This window comes from Copadichromis virginalis, linkage group LG8 (genome assembly GCF_057382275.1).
Source record: "Copadichromis virginalis isolate Kocher_CV1m ecotype Utaka linkage group LG8, C_Virginalis_male_GT1.1, whole genome shotgun sequence".
Classification (NCBI taxonomy): Eukaryota; Metazoa; Chordata; class Actinopteri; order Cichliformes; family Cichlidae; genus Copadichromis; species Copadichromis virginalis.
In genome coordinates, this window is record NC_140625.1 from 28,340,709 (window position 1) to 28,359,802 (window position 19,094).

Consider the following 19,094-nt stretch of genomic DNA (forward strand, 5'->3'; position numbering starts at 1 on the left):
GATTCCTTCATTAAGGCAGGACATTACTTTATTGCTGATATTAAGAGCCGCTGGTGATGATGCCTGGAGAGTCCACCGACGCAACACCCTCAGAGAGCAGACCACGAATTTCCTGGTGACCACATGTTCACCCTGTCGGATTAAGTGCTGGGCACAGAGATAAAAGCCCGCAAGAACATGCCATTGTAAGGAAGACTGGAGAAATTTCAGGGAAAGTAGCAGAGAGATATTAGAGCAGACAGATATGTGCTCCAGGGGCGAGTAAAGCAGGAGCGAACACAGTAAAGAGCCTCTTGAAGAGATGATTTTTCCTTTTTTTTTTCAAAGAAGAGAGGATAAGGGTGTGCTGTTTTGGATGTTGGGTGGGGAGGTCACTCGACCAGTCGAGAGCCAGCAGGGACAAAAAAGTCAAAACTGAGCAAAGACGTGATCAAACAGTGACAGTGTGTGAAGACGTGGACTGTAGAGGGGGAGGAAATAATCTGATCCTTCAGTTAAACAAGACCTATTCTGCTTCTCCTAATATTATCTCATATATATCCTGTTCAAGTGGACTTTCAAATCCAACAGGGCCAAAATGTTAAGTTTCAAATACGGAGGTTTGAGAATGGACAACTCATCTCTGTGAGCTCATAGCTCAGGTTTCAGAATACTCGAAACCAAAAATGGGCAAAAAAACGACCCAAACCATCTCAGTCCGGCTTGCAGCATCCTACAAGGAATGCTAAACAACCCCACTGCCCAAAAACAACCCAGTAAAGGCAACATGATGCTTAAAGCCTGTACTTCTATTTAACTTGACTCTCGCTCATATGTGTTACGTTTTATCTTTAAACGCTACACTCTCAAGAGTTATAGATGGTGCAAAATGATTTAACCTTTAAAACATCTGCATTTGTACATAAGATCTGCTAACTTTTACTTATATATATTTAAGTGAACTGTTGTTTTTTAATTAGTAAATGTTCAGTCTACTAAATGCTTATTGTAAAGCTCTATTATGTCTTCCAAAGACAGTGTTGGGAAGGTTACTTTTAAAATGTATTCCACTACAGATTACAGATTACATGCCCCATGTATTCCGTTATGTTACTCAATGAGAGTAACATATTCTGAATACTTTGGATTACTTAATATATTACCATGCTTTTTTACAACTACATGAATGTACTATTGCTGTGTGATTTATTACCATTACTGAAGGACACTCGCCATACCAATACCAACATTTAAATCTTAATATAAATGAGTAACAGTAGGTGGACATTAGGTAAGGCTGCACTTTTTGCAGCGATCTCGTGTAGAAAACTATTCCGCGCGTATATAAATATAGCTTACTTACAACTGGGCTTGTCAGACACTCTTTTTGGCTGCAGTGGTTATTATTATATTTACATGCTTCATACATGCTATGCCATTATGCCGCAGTAGAGGTGACATGGGCCGCGAGATTGAGACACAGACATTAGAGCCTCTTAATGCGTGTTTTGTTTGGGTTTCCACTGGAGTGAAATGATCAGAAATAGAGAGGGGACAGCCTAACATATGAAACAGGAAAAGACCGCCGTGTAATCCATTAATTTCAACAAAGTAACTGTATTCTGAATACTACCTTTTTAAATGGTAACTGTTTACAATTCTTCATATTTTGTATTTTAAATACGTAACGCCGGCACATGTATTCTGTTACTACCCAACACTGACCAAGGCTCATGTTTGCCTGCCCCAACAAATTGTTGTTAAAACGTTTTGCTTCAGAGGGGCAACCAATCAGAAGAAAGCTGGCTTGGTTCAGGACTGGAATGAGTGCAGAGTTTGTTTGAACATTCGGGGCACACATTAAGTGCGAAGGGTACACTGATCCTCTCTTTTACCTGCCTGTCGACCTGGGACCTCCCCTGTTATTCATGTCCAGATAATCCCAAGTAAGACAATTTCATTCCATCACTCTCTTTGGCTCTCGGAGGAGGCGGACACACTTTTTCTCCTCTCCCTTATCTTCCCTGCTTATGTCCTTGTCTAGTCTCGTGGTTTTTTTGTATTTTCCCTGGAACACTCTCACACAGTCTGTTCTCTAAAACCTAAAAGAGGAATTATGGATTGGATCAACTGGTCCCTAAATGCAATTGACACCCCTTTCTCAACGAGAAGTTTGGGCTTGGGTGAGCCTGAGTGCTGAAGATATCTACCTATTCGGAACCATGGTAACAGGGTTCTGGCTGATCGGAGCTGGCTTGGCCCTGACTTATCGAAGAATTAAGAAAGCGGAACCGGCTGTTCAAACCCCCACAAGGCTGCCCGCTGGGATTGGAACGATGGGAGAGGCGTGAGTTTCTCAAAATGGGCTCATTGAGTCAGCACTGATAAGATCTTGGAGAAGCTACGGCTGCTGTGAATACTCAGAATAAGATCTCTGACTGCAGACTGGATACATCTCGGAAGGGCTCGCTCGGAATAACATCTCGGGGCGCAAATTGGACTGCCGTGAGTTCTCAGAAATTGGCTCCTTGAGCACAAGAAATGACAACGTCACAGAACGCAAGTATGGCGAAGCTCGCGGCTCTCCAACGGGAGATTGAGAGACCAGTGTTGGACTGTAGAACTGCTTTGAAATTCAGATGAGCTGTTCGCACTAAAGTAAAAAATACCATCCCTTATGTGGATACCCCTTTGGTGCCAGCTGCAAGGCTGGAGCTGAACAAAACACCCTGATAACGACTGTGTTTAGTCTGTTCCTTCCCATTCCTACCCCGGATCCAACGCCACCTCCAACGCTTACCTCCCCTCTGATGTGGACATCGGGTCAGTTGGAGGCGCAGTCGAAAGATTGCAGCGGTCCCAGATCAGATGTACACACTGGAACTCTTTCCCATGTTGCTTGTCTGTGTTTATTGTGCTATGGTGTGTTGATATCTGTACATTATTATCCTTCTGTGTTACACATTTCGATGTTTTTTTTTCCTCGCTACCTAGCCTGACCTGTCTCCTCAATGTGATGTTTGTATTGTATGTACGGTCGGCAAGGTCTGTCATCTCGGTTGTGGGCAAAAGACCTGCAACTGACAAATAAAGGCTATCTCATCATCTCTCATCTCATCATCATCAGAGTACTAGATACTTCAGAGATTAACTTGGCCAGTCAAAACTCCCTCTCTCATCTTCTACAGAAGTACCGATAACCAGTTTGAGCTGGATCTGTCTTTTGAATCCGATCTCTATTCTAATATTTTGTATATTCAAATGATATCAATACATGTAGATGAAAAACAATGCATTTATATTAGGACATATCTGTAAAGGTGATTGTGGTAGAGTAAAAGTGCAACATGTTCCTCTGTGTAAAATTACAAAATAGAAAAAGCGTACTCCTCTAATTCTTACATTTAAGCACAGCACTGGATCGATTCTACTTATCTACATTGCAACAGGGGACTGAGGACAGTATTTTGGATGCTCAGACAGGAGAGGGTTAGTCCAGATGAGAGCTGAGCAAAGCTCACACGAGTCCCCAGCTATTCTGTAAAATCTCGAGGACCTTTCACATGAGCCCCGCTGAAGGGCTCAGAATCACAAGGGACGGCTGGCAGGGCGAGGGTGAGTCACAAAAACACATATCTGAATGCTGAAGGAGAAGTCTTTCTTGGAGCTGACATACAGTTTAGAATGAAGATTAATCTCAGCTGTGATTTGACGGCAAACTGGATGCAGATGAGAGATATTTTCAGTTCAAGTGACAAGACAGATTTGCAAAAGCTGATTTGTGATGAAAGGCACCCACCCCAGGGGATGGAAATAGCCTAGTGTAAGAGATAATTCCTTCAAGACTGAACATATATTTGGACTTTATTCATGTTTTTATGCCTGAAGTCCAAAATGAGTCCCAGAGGTTGTCAAGTTAAACGTTAATCTTGATAGAGCTAACGTCGGGCCGGCTCATTTATCATTGAAATATGTGTTCAACTTTCCAACTTTCCAACGCCTGTCAGGCATTTCCAAGACATAATGAGGACTAATTGTACCTGCAAATTATGTCGAGCAGGTTCTGAAGCACATGCTACTACTGAAGGGCAAAAAAAGAGACTCTTACCACTAAAACCAGAATCATGGGACCTTGATAGATGTAGTCGGTGTACACGCCAGCTCGCTTCCCAAACCAGCACCTGAAATGTCAGCAAAAGCAATCAGTCATGGTTTGTTCTAACGAGCAGGTCCATTTATATTGTCACTCATCTCCCCCCCTTCGGTATGTGTTGGCATTCATTTCCCAATGTGTGCTCAAGGGGTTTAAACATGTGTTTTCCAGTCAGTGATTCACCCAAAATATGAGTTATAGCCAGATTATTTTAGCCAGAGGTGGGAAATACTCTCAGGACTTTAACCCTTTAAAACAAGTAACATTTAAGGGCTTCTGTCTTAATATAAATGAAAACATCTGCCAGCCTCGTGAGAACAGAAGAAAGGATCTTATGTAATTTTCTTGAAATGAATCAAGAGGGAATAAGGCAGCTGGTGGCAGCTGGCCCCTGCGGTTTTCATCAAATCGTACTCAAACAGGATTAAACCGAGCATTTGTTGGGGACTATTTTTATCTGTGTAATAATACAAACAGCACTCTTCCACTACCTGTGCCACACCCTTGTTTGTACAGTCTCTACTCTTAATATACTGATATTCGTGCGTAAACAGGGGCTCCAGTAAGTCTGTGTTCATTGATGAATTATGAAAAATGCTCCTTGAGCACAAACTGACCCCTTAAAAATGAAAGAACCACAGAGTGACTCTGTTTCGATAATTAACCCTCTGATGTCTGAGTCCTCACTGATAATGAGTTTTAAATAAAAGTTCTCCAAATTTGTGGCATTCAAGAAAGGAAAAGCACAATAGCACACACAAATAAAAAACTGTATCCCCCACCCCTACCACGAAAAATCCCATGTCTCTATCTGAGGGATTGTGTTTCATCATCGGCAAAGATTTAGGCCTAAGAGTTAAATCAATGGTAATCTTTTTCTGGAGGATTTCAATCAGTTTGTAGAGGAATGGATTAACTTAGCGTCTTGCTGTATTTCTTTTGAATTTTGTGTGTTTGCTCTCCATCATCTCTGCAGCCTGGTTGCATTTGTTCCCTCTCTCCTCATACCGTCGACATGGTTTTGTATCTGTGTATATCACTGGCCTTCATTTAATTTGTTGTTTTCTTTTCACGGAGCACTTTCATTTGTTCCCGTGTCATATTTTGCTTCCGTGTTGTCGGGGTTTGTTTAGCTGATTGCTGCCTCGTGTATCTGGGAGGTTTGCGTTCCCTCCTTCAGCTGTCAGGTCTTTGCAGCCTGGGTTCTTTTTGTTGTCATTTTGTTTGGTTGTTGCTTTCCTTGAGCTTTGCTTATTTGGATTGTGTGTTTTGCTGCTCAGCTGAGCCCTGTACTGTATGATGCAGGTTGATATACTGAGGATATCTTCAAACTGTGCATGTTAGTCTCAACCTAAAAACTGCAAAGCAGTGTAAGCGCTCACACGATGGCGTTTAACAACTATAAGACCACAAGTCACAAACTAAAAGAAGGAAAGAAAAGCTTGCAAAATGACTTTTAAAGGCTTAGAGTTAGACTTGAATTACAATGGTGACTTCCATTAAATTATGTGTTGTTTAGATCTTTTCATGGAGTATAATAGATAGTATAACTTTAGCCTTCTTCAGAATCAGAATCAGAATCAGAAACTTTATTGTCATTGTCATGAGAACAACGAAATTAAGAATGGTCCCCGATCATTGCATCATCCCTAGCAATATCAAAATATAAATAAAACAATAAAATTCAATAAATAAAATAGATAGAATACTTAAAATACTAATAAGATATAACAGTAAAACATTCACATACATTCCCACACACATGCTTCAGACCGTGCATAGATTAACACAAGAGTGGCGTGATGGACATTTTTTTGGAGTATTCAGATGTGTTATTGCAGTTGGATAACAGCTGTGTTTGAGTCTATTAGTCCTTGCTCTGATTGCCCTGTACCGTCTGCCTGAGGGCAACAGTTCGAACAGGGAGTGGCCAGGATGTGAGGTGTCTTTTATGATGTTTTGGGCCTTTTTAAAACAGTGGGCGTTGTGTAGAACTTCCAGTGTGGGGAGAGGGCAGCCAGTGATCTTTTGGGCGGTGTTAATGATCCCTTGGAGTGCTTTCCTCTGAGCCCCTGTGCAGCTAGTGTACCAGATGCATATGCAGTAAGTTAGAACACTCTCAATGGTGGCTCTGTAGAAGGACACCAGCAGTCTCTGTGTGATGTTATTCCTCCTGAGAATTCTCAGGAAGTACAGTCTCTGTTGGGCCTTTTTCAGCAGCTCGGAGGTGTTCACACTCCAGGAAAGGTTCTCCTCTATATTGACTCCCAGGAAGCGGAAGCTTGCCACCCTTTCTACACAGTCCCCATTTATGAATAGTGGTTGGATCTCTGCCTTTTTCCTTCTGAAGTCTATTATGAGTTCTTTGGTTTTTGAAGTGTTGAGGAGGAGGTTACTGGCCTTACACCATGACGTCAGCTGCTCCACCTCGTCTCTGTACGTAGACTCGTCTCCCTTGGAAATGAGCCCCACCACTGTGGTGTCATCTGCAAATTTCACAAAGATGTTGCTGTGGTGGCGAGGAGTGCAGTCGTGTGTGTAGAGAGAGTAGAGCAGTGGACTGAGCACACAGCCCTGGGGTGAGCCAGTGCTGAGACTCAGGGCTGAGGATGTGTGATGGCCAACTCTGACTCTCTGTCTACGGCCCGAGAGGAAGCTATTGATCCACATGCAGGTGCTGTATGGAAGCCCCAGGTCTTGTAGCTTGGCCACCAGTTTGTGTGGAAGGATGGTGTTAAAAGCTGAGCAGTAATCCACGAAGAGCATCCGCACATAGCTACCATGCTCTTCCAGGTGAGTTAATGCAGCATGGAGTGCTGTGGCTACAGCGTCTTCCGTGGATCGGTTTGCTCTGTAGGCAAACTGGTGTGGATCCAGGCTGCGGGGCAGGGCTGCTGTGATGTGTCTGCGGACCAGCTTCTCAAAGCATTTCATTACCACTGGGGTGAGTGCCACCGGTCTGTAGTCATTGAGGCCGGTGATGTGGGGCTTCTTAGGCAAGGGGACTATGGTGGAGGACTTCAGGCAGAGTGGGACAGTCGCCTGTGCGAGGGATTTGTTGAAAATCCTGGTGAAGATCCCAGCCAGCTGTCCTGCACAATCCCTCAATATTCGACCTGGCACACCATCAGGACCCGCCGCCTTCCTCGGGTTAACAGCCTGCAGCATGCGCCTCACCTCGTGCTCTTCCAGGGTGAGGGTGGTGCTGCTATGGGTGGCGTGTTGCTGCTGTGGCTCCAATACCTCCGGTACCCTGGTCTCAAAGCGGGCAAAGAAGATATTCAGCTCCTCTGCCAGCTCCAGGTCACCGTCCGCAGCTCCGAGATTGATCTTATAGTTGGTTAGGTGCTGGATGCCTTGCCACACCTGCCGGCTGGTATTACTCTTCAAATGGTCCTCGATCCTCCTCCTATAGTCCCCCTTTGCCTCTCTGATGCCTCTCTTCAGGTTGGATCGGGCTGTGGTGTAGTAATCCCTGTTGCCAGACCTGAACGCAATGTTCCTCTCCTTCAGCAGCTGCCTGACCTCCCGGGTCATCCAGGGCTTTTGGTTGGGATAAGCCCAACCAAAAGCCCTCTGTAATTCTTGAGGTAAAAGGGTTGGTTCTTATATTGTATAGTACTTTTGAGTATTCAAAGTGCTTTATGCAACATGTCTCATTCACGCAAGCACTTCCTTTCTACAGCTAAGTGCTGTTTATCTAATACTCACACCTTGATGAATGCATCAAGGCCAGTTCTGGGTTCTCTGCAAGGAAACTTGCAGACTAGATTCTATTGTCTTCTATATATGCTTGTCAGAGAAATCCAAAAGGTTTAAATTCTCTCCATGCAAAATGCTTTGTTGTATCTTCTCTGAGTAGTGAGTAGTTATGCAGCATGACGCTGTAACCCAGTAAGAAGTGAACAAGCTCTGTAACCCTGAAAACTTCTGGTTAAGGTTAGAGTGAACTGTATCGTTAGCCTTTAGTTCTCTGTTTCAGTGTTTTACATTAGTTTTCTGTTTAAGGCAAGCTTGTAGAGTTTTTTGTAACCTTTCTAGTCTTGGATCTTTCTGTGTCAAGTTTATGTGTGCTTCTGTGTGAAAACACTTCCTGCTTTATCTCGGTAGTCTCTTGACCTCTGTCTTTTTGTTACCATTGATTAGCTTCACCTGTTTCTTGGTCCCCAGCTGTTTCCACTCCTCATCAGCACACAGCGCGTTCGTCTGTGTGTATATGTACCTCGTGTTTCACTTAGACCTAGTTGTAATGTGCTGTGCTGCCTGGATGTTATTACTTTGTATCTTGGACTTTGTTTTGGGTCTGTTTTGGATTCACGTTGGAGTTTTTATCATCCAAATAAACAGCTTGTCTTCTGTTTCATCAAGAGTGCCTCTGAAGTCTGCGTTCATTCTTCACAGTCAGTTTCAAGACATCAGCTAGACCGGAGACGTCAACAACCTTCAGCCTGACTGCATCATTTACTGGGAAGTGTTAAGTAACACTAATATGGTGCCAAGCAAGCTAACGAGGTCCTTGGAACCCAAATATCACTTCTGAGGGAAACACTGCTTTCTGTAAAACATAGAAATGATGTGAATATTTGACTGTTCAATCACACCCACGGTCTTGCACTGGTCAGTGGGATAAAACTTTATTCGGTTTAAATGAGCTGTGTAAATGAGCTGTCTGTGCAGTCTTAATGTTTCGATAGACAACTCGCTGTCAGGAAAATCTCATTAATGCAGTTGCGTATACTTTTTACTTATCTTTGTGTACGTTTCCCTCTGCAGACACTTTCTCTGCTGCTGATGGGAGCTGGAACCAAATTTCTTGAATGTGTCATCAGACTTGGCCATTAAATTGATTCCGATGCATTCACTGCTCTAGCGATTTTTATATTTCTGGCAGCAGGATGGTTTGTGTGGGGGGACGGAATCAAAATAAACTACAGCGTATGCTCGTGGTAATGAAGGAATATGTCACTCACAGTTTTTAACAGTTTCTGGACCACAGCAGAGCTCAGAAGCACAGGGGAGTCAGATTTAGGACTTTGGAGAATCTGGTTTTGGCCTTTTAATTGCATTTGGTGACAATTAGAGAAATCTAGCGTATCAACCGACTTTTCCAGTTATTCAGCGCCCGTTTCTAAATTGCCGAATCAATTTTCACCTCACTAATAGGTGTGAAAAGAGAGCAAGCACTCCCAATGAAATGCTGGCAGGGCTAGAGTGTAATTAAGAATATTGTACAATGCAAATGTGATTACGGCTGATTATTAATAGACATTCATCTCCCTAATGTAACGCTTTGCCCTTGTCCTTTTATTACCCGGATAGAATAAAAAGTTCCTTGTTGAATATCTTGAAAAGAGGCTTACTTCTCATTGTCGTAGTAGAGCTTCCCGATGGCCCACGCCACGATTATCGGGAATGGTATACCTGTAAGGCAAAAAAACACAAAATGACAGGTGGTTCTTTCATCTTTCTCTGCTATTCAAATCACAAAATATCACTCCAGGGATTTCATGCTGGAATATGAAATCCTTTTCTTTTTTTTTTAAAGCACAGCACCAGTGACTGCCAAGCTCTGTCAGGAGCAATTGTTGTCTGTGTGCCGTGATCCACAGATGCAAGCCAAGACTTGTCACCATCTGAATGTTTCTTTGTGAATGAATAAAAAGCTGGACTCTGGCTGACGATAATGCGGCGTGATCTCATGATTTACCGACTTATAAAAGCTTAATAAAGCAGAAAAAACAGCCATCACTCACTTTTAAATGATACTAACAGGAGCGTCAAGACCCTACGAGCCAACGAGTCACACATTTAAGTCAAATCTCTGGAATATTTCCACGCTGCGGGAAATTTACTGTCATCAGCAGGAAATTCTCCCCTCACAGCTCCAGATTACTTGATAAATTACATTTTTCTTGCAGTGTTCTCCTCTTGTCCACCTCCTGACTTGTGGAAAGCAATGATGTCCTCCCGAAGCCAGTGATCCAACATATAGCGAAGCACAGAAAATCTGACCTTATTTATTTTGATGAAATGTGCTGCGGTCTGTCCTTCACACCGAGCCTTCACATCATCCCCGGAGGGAAATGTAATCCAGCTAGACAATACACCTAATCTCAACAACTCAAAGTTTAGTTTGACAATGTGAAACAGGCTGACAGTGAACTGCACACCAAGGCATTTTCCAGCTGCCGCACAAAATCCTGAGATCTCCATCAAGTCAACTGCCTCCTGCTGTTTGATAAAATAGCATCTGATGTTCAGCTACGTCTTTTGAGATGAAACTCACAGCTCTGAAGTTCATAGTTGGACTCTGAGATATCTCTTTGATAAGGTTTTAGTCACACGGGCCTACAGGCTTTTTTTCTAGTGGCCGGCAGGTTGGCGGAGTTTCGATATATTTGTAGGCCTGTGTGACTGGGCCAACACACTCCCATTAGTCAAAGTGAATCTAACCCTAAAGCATTTAGTGTCCTTAGCTTGACATTTTGGGAATTCTTTCTGAGAGATTAGTAGGAAAATTAAACCTACTTTCTTGACTTTAAGTTTTAAATTAGGACCAGAAGAGGTTAGTTTAATGCTGGAAAAACTACTTTACTGTTGCCTCACAGCAACAAGGTCCTGGGTTTGACTTTGTGTGCAGGGTACTCCACCATCCTCGAACAGTACAGACATGCAGTTATTGTGGATAGGTTAATTGGTGATTCTAACTGAATGGTTGTGTCTTTCTGTGCGTTAGCTCTGACAGTGGAAGAATAAGCTAGATGAACCTTTAGAGGTTATACAGGCTCTCAAACCAAGCTAGCCACCATCTTTTATCTGTATTGTCATGATGTCGGTGTAGCCCAGCTAGAAAAAAAGAGCAGTAGAAAGTAATTTTTGGGTGTATGATGTAAACGATTTAGTCATTTCTTTTTTTGGGTTAAAGGAAGAAGTGAACAAATCAGATGATTTGTTGCCTTTTCATTCCTGTTCATACAGTGCCATGTGCTCGGCATACTAATGTTACCGAAGCCGAATCGCTAGGAGTTGCAACGGAGTCTGCTGCAGCTTTTTTGGTTGTTCCGAATTTCACCCTGTTCAACGTCAGGTTTCTTGTTATCTGGTCAAAGGATGACTGGACAGACGAACGCAGTCTGAAGCAAACCTCCATCGAGGAGCAGTGATTCCACAGTTCCAGTTAAGTGGAACCCAAAAGTGGGTAGGATTTGCTGAGGTTTTATTGAAGGCAGAGCTTCGTTCCCATTGAAGCTTCCTTCACCGGCGTGTGGTAGGACAACAGTTAAACAAACTGAACAGCCCCAAACATCCATCAGTTATCCAACATTATTCATTCATACATTTGACTCAGAGAAAGCTGTATGCGCACACTTTTATTTAGTTTGTTATTTTTAGGGGGGAACTATTTTGTATTTTATTGTTTCAAGTACATTTATTTGCAGCTGCTGTGTCAAATATAACAAGCTGTGCACTGTTTACCTTGGTGTGGTCCTTCCTTATTGATGCTTATACCTTGGGCTCCTGTCAGTCCTAGATTATCTGATACTGGCCTAGTGGGAATTTGGTCATTCTTGCTAATAAACCATAAGTAGGGTTACATCAGGTTTCTTTTGCTGTTTTATTTTGAACTGCTACAATTTTGTTAGTTACACTTGTATTAAGCCTTTCTATCACTCTATTAAGAAGTGTTTGATGTTCCACTTAATGAGATTTATCTAAACTGCTGTTATTAAACCAGTTGGTTTGCTTTGTAAAAAATTCCGCTCCATCTTTCTCAAAGTATGCATGAGTGTGGCTTCAATCCAGTACTGATGTACTGCTAATAAAATGCCACTTGATGGTGTGTGAATGTATTAGTTCTTTCAGAGTTTCATCATATTTGCATCCTTGCGTGCGTCAGCTGGGGTCAGATATTTGTTTGTTTTTCCCTTGCTTTGTCTGTTTATACATATTTTAATATGCCTGAACTAGTAAAAAAAGCGGTTTTCATATATTTTTGTGTGCGTCAGATGACTGGAGTACGACACTGAGCCTGCAATGCAGCCCTTTAAAACTGGATTTTACACCACCATCACCTTTTAAGCCATTTACAAGCTGCTGCACCGTCCTGATTTATTGTAACTTGTTTTTAGTCAATGATGATTAGGCTTAGTTTGGTAAGTAGATAAGATTTGTTAAAAAGCTCTTAGATTTGTCATTAAGTGGTTATTTAAGCAAAGAAAAAAAGACTCTTAGTGGTCCAAAAATCTACTGAACTGATCTGGTAACTATGAGCCAATTTAATCAGAGAGAATTTTGGTAAATGTTTCCCATTTTCCCAAAATGTCCTTGTTAAATATTAACTGATAACTGTAGAAGTGTTTTGCAGATAATTCAAGATAAAAGCAGTAAGGCTGCTTACACCAGCCGATGCAGATGAACATCCACTTGCGGAGCTTGTCGGTGGAGTAGGTGAGGACGATGGCGGTGTGGAGGTAGCAGCCCTCTCCAAACATCCAAAAGAAGTTGGTGGAGTGGAAATAGTTGAAGGAGGCGGTTACAAGGCGACACCATATCTGCAAAATGAAAACAATTATCTGCATTTAAGCAGACTTAAATGTGTAGTTACTGAATTAAATTCAGCCAAGACAAACTGATAATACTTCTAAAAACTGCCATATCTACAAGCTGTTATCCATGGCTTCGTACTTGCTCTTGTTCTAGTCTTACTTTCACCTGACAAATTAAAGGCAAAAATGTAAATATTTCTACATTCTGAGAACAATTTAAACTAATCAAGCTTAAACTTATTATGGAAGACATACTTTTATACCTTAATGAATTAATTTGTTTCTTTTTTGTTATGTCCAACAAATAATTTAATTCAGTAAACAAAAATATTTCAATCTAACTGTAACATATAGACTTTATATCCATTATTTACATGGTCCAGCCTGGTTCTGCCAGAGGCTTCTTCCTGTTAAAAGGGAGTTTTTCCTTCCTGGTGTCACCAAGTGCTTGTTCACAGGGTCGTTTGATTGTTGTTGGTGGGGTTTTCTCTCTAATATCGTAGGACCTTTACCCGACAATATAACAGGTGACTGTTGTAGTGCTTGTTGTTGGTGATGTATCAGTGAGATTGGACTCAACTGAATTGAATAAAAAGAGTAAAAACATAATTTTCCTACACAGGCTGACACACAGAGGTCTACCGGCATTAGTTTCACACCTGGATTAATACATATGTTCTTCTTCCATCAGCAGGACTGTTTATGGGATTAAGTCAAACTAAGCTAGAGAGTTCTGGCGCTGAAGGAACATTTCACCCAATAAATATATTTGGCTCATCTCATTTTGTTTTTAAGGCATTAAAAATACTGTTAAAAATCTCCTTTACTTTAAAACCAAAGTTTAGGGGTTTTTTGTATTAAACCTCACATAAATGGGCTCATACCACGTTGCTCTCGTGCACCTCGGGGCTCATGGTCATTTGGACGATGAACCAGGTGGCGTTCCTCAGGATGAAGGCGGTTATGAGGTTCCAGTGGATGATGTTTCTCAGGCAGCGGATGCTCCTGTGAGAACAGAAGTAGGGAAAACTCAACTGCTGATGCTGCTTTTCCAACATTTCTCTTGTTGTTAGGTCACGAGCTTAATTTAATTCTGAGAAGAAAGATAAAAAAAAATATATGTAGTTTAAAAGCAAACATGTGAAAGCTGGCAGGAAATATCTGATTTAATTATCTCCTCCTGCTGAGTTTGAGTCTATTTTTGACAGTTACAGTGTGACTCCAACATTACAAATTATAATATCGGAAACACAGAAAATGAAGCTGATAGATAAGAATAACGAGTTGATGTAGCCTCAAAAGGAACATTTCCCATCAATCCTCACTTATATAATAAGAAGTAAGACTTAATTCCCGCTCTACTCTTTTGTTTGTGTAATGCCCTGAAAGCCTGATGTTTTTTTTCTTTTTTTAAATGCGGTAAATAAATTCACTCGGGGATACAATTAAAATCTGCCCAAGTGCCTCAGAGCGGGCGCTTGAAAATAGAAACATACGACTGCACGGACTGAGCAAACCATCCTCGCTCGCTGCAGTGACGGCCACGTTCGCTGTCACCAGCTGACGGCATTATCAGCCGGCGAAGGCCGCTTCCTCTTCTGCCAAGCATGAGTGACGTGATTTATTTTTCAGCATGCATTAATTCTTAATAGGTGTCACTTTCACTGGCTTTGTGCTGACTGAGCAGATGCATGAGCAGCATTTTCCAGCAGCATTGTATTTACTTATTTATTATATTGCACGTTGTACAAATTGTATCATGTTTTTTATTTCTCTCTGAAGACGCTCTACCCCATTAGTAACATAGCAGGCTTCAAAAAGCTTGAACACCGTTTGGATTAATTACAATGTCATTTTAAATAAGGTTTTAAAAGCAGCCTTGAGATGATAAAAATCAAATAACTTTGTGTTTTTTAAATCCCGTTGTTCCACAAATGAGAAGATAATTTCCCCACATCATGTTATAATGTTGCCACCACGCCAGGAGCACAGCAAGCACCTCACTGCCCTCGGCATGCTGTCTGTGGGGGCAGTGTGGCCTGATGGGACCTAATTAAGAGAATGGCTACATGCTCCTGCAAACAAGTCTTTGTTAAAGGCACAGTAAATTTGTTTTTCTTTTCTTCTAATCTCACAAATTTTTAAAATGTTATTATTTTATATTACAATCTTACTTGATCTGGGTTTTTATTCATGTGATACTGAACATACAGGTCCAGAATCATACGACAACCGCAGACTCAAATTTGTAGCTTTGCATCTGTACGCCACCACAATAGATTTTAAATCAAACAACCAAGATGTGATTCAAGTTCTGTTTAGAAATTACTGCCATTTTTATACACAGTCCCATATTTTAGACAGTAATGGATCAGTCGGCTGATGAGCAGCTACATGTCTGAGTCTTGTTCCCGTTGTTATTTTGTAAGAAATTAAGCAGATGAATGAGCTCGAGTTGATTCCAAGTCTTGAACCAAGTAACTCTTAGTATGAAGGACAAAAAGGTTTCCATCATTAGCCTGAGATCACAAAATAAACCTATTAGAGACAGAGCAGAAACCTTAGGACCTGCCAAATCAACAAACCTGGTGCATTCTTAAAAATGAGGAACACCGAAAGGCCCGAAAGGCCACAGACGACACCTGAAGTGCATTTAGACAGAACTATTTGACTGAACTGAGGTTTACTGAGGTTTCAGAACAAGGTGCAAACCACTGGTTACACTGAAGATCAGGAAGGTCAGATTAGACTTTGAATGGAAAACATCTAGAAGAGCCTGAAGAGTTATGGAAAAATAAATATATAAATGAAACAAGGTGAAGAATGATGGGAAAAAATGAGAAGGTGTTTCTGGACTTTTAGGTTCTCCTTCATTAAGATTTCTTTGTTCTTAGCTTGTTCTTAGCTTGATTATTACATTTATATGTATATATTTTAGCTAGTTTGATCTCTCAGTGTCTCCCTCCGTTCATTCAGTTTACTCGCATTCAGCTTTAATTTGCTAATCACATTCTCCCATTTATTGTCTCTGGTTTTACCTCCTGTCTGTTGTTTACCTTGATCATATTCAGCTGTGTTTAGTTTCCCTCCTGTTTCATGTGTATTTATAGCCTGTGTTTTTAGTTGTGTCACGCTGTGTTTCAGCCCTGTGAAGTTCCTAGGGTGTTCCCTGCTGGTTTCTTCTGTGTTTTTGGACGTCGGCCACAGTAAAGATTCACTTTTTGTTTTCTTCTAGTCTGACTCTGCAGTTTGCATTTAGGTCTCATCTCCATGCATTTCCCGACACGAGGAGAGAAACAGTTCCTAATCTGAAGCACACCACATCATGGAGGGCATCGTATGGGCGTGCACGGCTGCCAGCAGAACTGGGTCACTAGTATTTATTGATGATATGACTGCTGATAGAAGCAGTGGAATGAATTGTGAAGTACACAGGGCTGTACTCTCTGCTTAGATCAGACAACCCTTCACAGTGCAAATAGATCCAAAGCAAACTGCAAAAGCAACCCAAGGAAAAGAAATGGGACATTCTTCAACGGACACATCAGTTACCTGATCTCAGCCAAACAGAGCAGAAGGCACAGAGGGAAGAGAACCCACAAACAAGCAGCAACTGAAGGTAGCTGCAGGCAAAGCATCTCAAGGGAGGAAACAGCATTTTATCACAGGCTAGACTTCAGACAGTCAGACACTGCAAAGGATTCACATTCATGTTAGTTTGTCCAATTGATTTTGAGTATCTTAATATAAAACGCCAGTGACAGTGCTACTAATATGAAGTTATAACCAGTCAACACTACAAAGGAATTGGCTCCTTGACCAATCACAGTGTCCTCCTTTTCTGTTGACAGGAAATGGTCTCAGAGGGTGCCAGTTTGAGTTGCTATCATGGCAGCTGTCCTAACATGATTTTTTAAAGCTTTGTTTAACGTTCTTTCTCCATTTATTGATAAAAGGATTAAATAAAACATTTATCGTACACATTTTTTGTCCCGGACATTATGTCATTGACGTTCTGTCGCTGATGTCGGCCCAATTTTCATTTTGGAACTACTTTTCCACCGAGGCTAGACGTTGAGAAAAGATGGTCATCTGGCAGGTACTCAACGTCAAAATGTTTGCCGGGTAGTTTTCCCAAATCCTGCAAACAGGGGGAGAGACTGACAGACGACAAGAACATAACCCTCTTGGCAGATGTAATAATCCATTTGACACACCAGGAAAAATAAAGATTCTCCAGAGGAAATGATGTTCAGTCTTCTGCTGAAAATAGAAATGTGGTCTCAGCTCAGATGGTGCTGGATTTATGCTCAGCATGGCCACTGTGTTCCCAGTAATTCTGCTGCAGACACTGTTTGGTATGCAGGTAAGATCACGATGACATTTTAGAAGATTTGCTGACTTTGCCGCTGCTGTGCCCCTCTCTTAAATGAGGACAGTTTCGATTTCTGGCTTTCTCTGAGAGTTTCTTCCAGATATATTTGGAGCACAAAACTTAACTTTGCTTCTCAGCGTTCACAGTTCACAGTTTTGACAGTGTGAACAGTAAGAAGATGGATCCCTGGTAATCCAAGTGGCCCGGGTGGCCTATTTTTTTTTTTTTTAACCTGAATTATTGCACAGCAAGCTTTTCACTGTAAGTATTATGCCATGTAGCACACTCACAGTCTGCAGTGAGGAGCTCCACTGCTGGGCTAAGATTCACTGCAGTCAGATCAACTCGAGGAGTCGGTGTTATAGATTTGTCCGCGCATGTAGGGAAAACGTGCGAATCCTGAGGTGCATTTCAATAAGAAACACCCGGTTTATGATGCTGTTACATGCGCCACCAGTGACAGCTATAACTCTTAGAAACCTGATACAACATTTAGGAGGCTGAATGAGTTCCACTTTCTGATTCTGGGTCAGTTTTGGATGAATAACTGAACTGAAATGACAGTTTTTACAGCTGAGTATTTATAGGCATCAACCAAAGTGGGGCAGCAGCTGCTCAGCAGGTAGAGCTGGATGTTCACTCGTCGCAGGGATGGTTATTTACTGACTCCTCTCAAATGGTCCTTGAGCAAGACGTGTCACGTTTGTTGAGACTCACATGAACACATGCTTTTTTATATAAACAAGTCAACCGGCTAAAATCAGGGAGCTGAATGTTTTCTGTTGAAGAGGTGCCATATGCTGTGTGATAACAGGGGTTTTATTGCCAGGGATCAGTGCGTAAATGTGTCCAGGAAGGGGAGAAATGGAGGTGTTCTTTGTCACGTAAAAGGAAATGAAGTATGAGGAGGTACGACCTGCTGTAACTTCAGGATTTTGGCATCCAGCTGCTGCTTTCTGATGGAGAATCTGAAAGCCAACTTCTCTTCCTCCTGACTTTTATTGCTGGTGCAGGACTTTTACTTCTTTGCCTTTGAAACATAAACACAAATTACATTTTCTATTTGCTGTTAGGTGCAAAACACAATGACTGCTTTCCTGCAGGCCTTATTATTTATTTGTTTTCCAACTCACTCCCCGGTTTTTGCTCCAGATTAAAGAACATTATGATTACAGTATAGATCTCATAAGTCTTCACTTAATAGTTAAATTTAGGTCAGATGTTCACAATAAGCAGCAACTTCAAAGGCTGTAAAATGAAGGCAACATCAAAGTATGCAAACTGCAGTTCCTCTAATGGCCACTTGAGGCCTGCTCCAACGAGCACGTTTGCTCTTTAGTTGTGAATTATTAGGGAATGTGGTCGTTTCGACTGATAGGTCAATACCTCTGTACAACTTTACCACCTGATGGTACTACAGTGTATGAAATATTAAAATGACTGTATTTTTTTTTTACCATTTGCTCTTCATATTTTATCACATTTTTTCCAAATTAGGTGCAAAAGTGTGTTTTGTGCCACGAAATAATCCACTACAATGCTGCACTCGTCCATCTGCATAGCGATCAGCTGCACAACCTGATACTTGGATGTGCTGGTCAGCACCAAACATTTTAAAATGATGGCCAATTAAGCAGCGTTTCTTCCAATTTCCTGTCACTGCTTTGTCCCATTCATGCTGCTTGTTAAGTTTAAAGTTGGACAACCCACAGCTGCTGTTGACATTTCTGCTCGGAAAAACATCTTTAACTTCAGAAACACTCCTCAGTAACACTCGCCTCTTCCTATTTTCCAGTCACTGGAACAGATATTTGAGAAACAGTGAGGTTATTGGACCTTTGTCTACAGAAACAACAGGAACAAATACTCCATCCACCTTAATCACAGTAACACCAACAGTACGCTCTGCAAGTTTGTAGCACAGGATAAATGATGGAAAGGAACGACTGAGTGTTTAGGAGGAAGATTACCCCAAATTTTTGCTACATGCTCTTAAGATTTATTAGACTTTGTTGTGTTTTGGCTTTTTTGTTTTGCTTGC

At 41.6% G+C, this 19,094-nt stretch overlaps 1 protein-coding gene across 1 annotated transcript in view; it reads right to left on the bottom strand.

Moving 5' to 3' along the window:
- The window catches only part of LOC146703641 (corticotropin-releasing hormone receptor 1-like), a 100,653-nt gene that overhangs the window by 16,666 nt on the left and 64,893 nt on the right, over positions 1–19,094 (bottom strand). The window contains exons 7-10 of the mRNA XM_085466957.1: positions 13,563–13,683; positions 12,531–12,684; positions 9,493–9,553; positions 4,088–4,160 (exon numbers count right to left, since the gene is read on the bottom strand). Of these exons, the coding sequence (XP_085323083.1) occupies positions 4,088–4,160; positions 9,493–9,553; positions 12,531–12,684; positions 13,563–13,683 (409 nt within the window). The remainder of the gene's footprint in view (positions 1–4,087; positions 4,161–9,492; positions 9,554–12,530; positions 12,685–13,562; positions 13,684–19,094) is intronic.